General features: G+C 40.1%; 1 protein-coding gene across 1 annotated transcript in view; it reads right to left on the bottom strand.

The window, feature by feature from the left end:
* LOC101852866 overlaps nt 1-1942 on the bottom strand; it is a gene marked incomplete at its 5' end in the record, with an annotated part of 11222 nt that extends 9280 nt beyond the window's left edge. Inside the window, 1 exon segment of the mRNA XM_035971239.1 lies at nt 1763-1942. Coding sequence (XP_035827132.1) covers nt 1763-1942 — 180 coding nt within the window.
* Between the last annotated feature and the right edge of the window lie 173 nt (nt 1943-2115).

The raw sequence follows: 2115 nt of genomic DNA, 5'->3' as shown, positions 1-2115 counted from the left end.
GGGAGAGTGGACGTATAGAGCTTTATAAAAAATGGTGAGATTGTATATAATATACAACGACAGGTTTAACGTCCCTATCAACATTGTTAGGTTATTTAAGTGGCCCTATGGGACATGGAGAACACGCTCTCAAACGCGTGCTTGCCTGGTGGGACACAGTGGACGCATAACTATTTCATAAAATAGTATGGTATAGGTTTAACGTCCTTATCAACACATGAGGAACACGATCTGAAACACGTGCTTACCTGGACACAGATACACAGAATTCATAGGTTTGGTTTGTACATTCCATGGCGTGAAATGGTAAAAAGACAAGTTTATTTTAAAGAAAGTGGCATCAATTTAAAATCGACAAATTTGATGTGGGTTTTTTGTTTCTTCGGGCCAATACCTCTACTCATGAACTGCGAGAAGAAAATCATATTGCCAGTAGCCTCACATTACAGCGCTGCTCACAGTTGACGAATGAGACGCTTATCGAAGCGCGCTCACGATATTATGTAAGAGAAGGTGATGGTTTTTGTGAATAGTGAATAAATTATGTTTGTGTGTATAGATGTGGTTGATGGGAAAAGGTGAAGGTTTTTGTAAATGAATAAATGTTTGTGTGTATGGGTGTGCATGATGAGGGAAAGTGATGGTTTTTTTAAAATATATAAATGTTAGTGTGTATGGATATGTATTTGGAGAGAAGGTGAAGATTTAAAAAAAATAAGTGTTTGTGTAAATGAATGTGCATGGTGAGGGAACGTGAGGATTTTTTGTAAATAAATGTGTTTGTGGGAATGGAGAAAGGTCCCAACTGTCGGTAAGGCTATTTTTGAGTAACGGGGAGAAAATGAGAAGAAAAAGAAGGTCGTACCACGTCAAAATTTAAGTTCTAACACAAAACACATTTTAAAACATTTCTTAATAACATATTGAAAGTTTTAAAAAAAACTATTCTAAGTCAATATGCTTGTTATTAAATATTTTTGCAACATGTCGTTGTACTTTACCGAAGGTTAAAATTGTTCTAGAAATTGTTTTGTTTTTCTCCAAACTGTGTTTTTGTACCCTGTGTTACAAAATACGGCATGTCTTTTTAATTAATAAATATACTAGAAACAATGTTAATCAGTATGTTCAACATTGAATTTACCACTAAAAATGCTCTATTTTAATATCCAAAATTTCTGACAACTGGGGCCTTTCTCTTGGCTCTCACACACACCCAAAGGGAGGAATTCCGTAACGAGAGACCACTATGAAACCGAGTAGTTTTTAGTTTTAGTTTTAGTAGAGGTTTTACGGCGCTCGCAACTGCAAAAGGTCATATGAGCGCCAGAAGATTAGAGGTGTTGCAAGAGAGTAACAAACATAAAAAAGAAGGGGAGATAAGGATTATAGATGTTCGATGGGAAAGAAGGAGCAAACCACACCAGAGCACCCGCCAACCACTCACAAACCGAGTAGAATGGAGGGTTAGGGTTAGGGGTAGGGTCTGTGGTAGAGGTAGGGTTTGGGTTTGGGGTAGGCGTAGGGTTAAGGTTTGGGGTAGGGTTTGGGGTACAGGTAGGGGTAGGGTTAGGGTTTGGGTCAGGGTTAGGGTTAGGTCTCTTCTCACATATTTTTGTTTGTTGTGGTGGTCGGTCGTTACGGAAGTCCTTCCCACACAAATTAAATGTCTGTGCGTGTATTGATGTCCACGGGCATAAAAGACAGCCAGATAACCAGGAAGCCAAAGAGCCAGAAAGATGGCGCATTTGGACATACATACCGGATGAGAACCCTTTCTTCCACTGCGCAGCGTCTGTGTCGTAATGTCCGGTGCGTTGCCTAGCAACTGTGTTCGGCCCCAGCTGATACATTCCCGGGGAGATGGCGGCGAATTTGTCCTGAGAGTTGTCTCCGCTGACTTGTGCGGTGTAGATCCACATAGGCACCGCTTCCTTCATGCCTGCGGAAGATAAAAATCTTGAAAAGCTTTTCCTGTCTTCTGGGAAAAATCTGTTGGGTATTTATGTTTTGTTGTTGTTGTTGTTGTTGTTGTTGTTGTTGTTGTTGTTATTGTTGTTGTTGTTGTTGTTGTTGTGTGCGTGTGTGTGTATGTGTGTGTGTGTGTGTGTGTGT

The sequence above is a fragment of the Aplysia californica genome, unplaced genomic scaffold (assembly GCF_000002075.1).
Source record: "Aplysia californica isolate F4 #8 unplaced genomic scaffold, AplCal3.0 scaffold00402, whole genome shotgun sequence".
In the NCBI taxonomy this organism is placed as follows: Eukaryota; Metazoa; Mollusca; class Gastropoda; order Aplysiida; family Aplysiidae; genus Aplysia; species Aplysia californica.
Note: the sequence above shows the minus strand (reverse complement) of the source record. Positions and strands in the feature narration are given on the sequence as shown.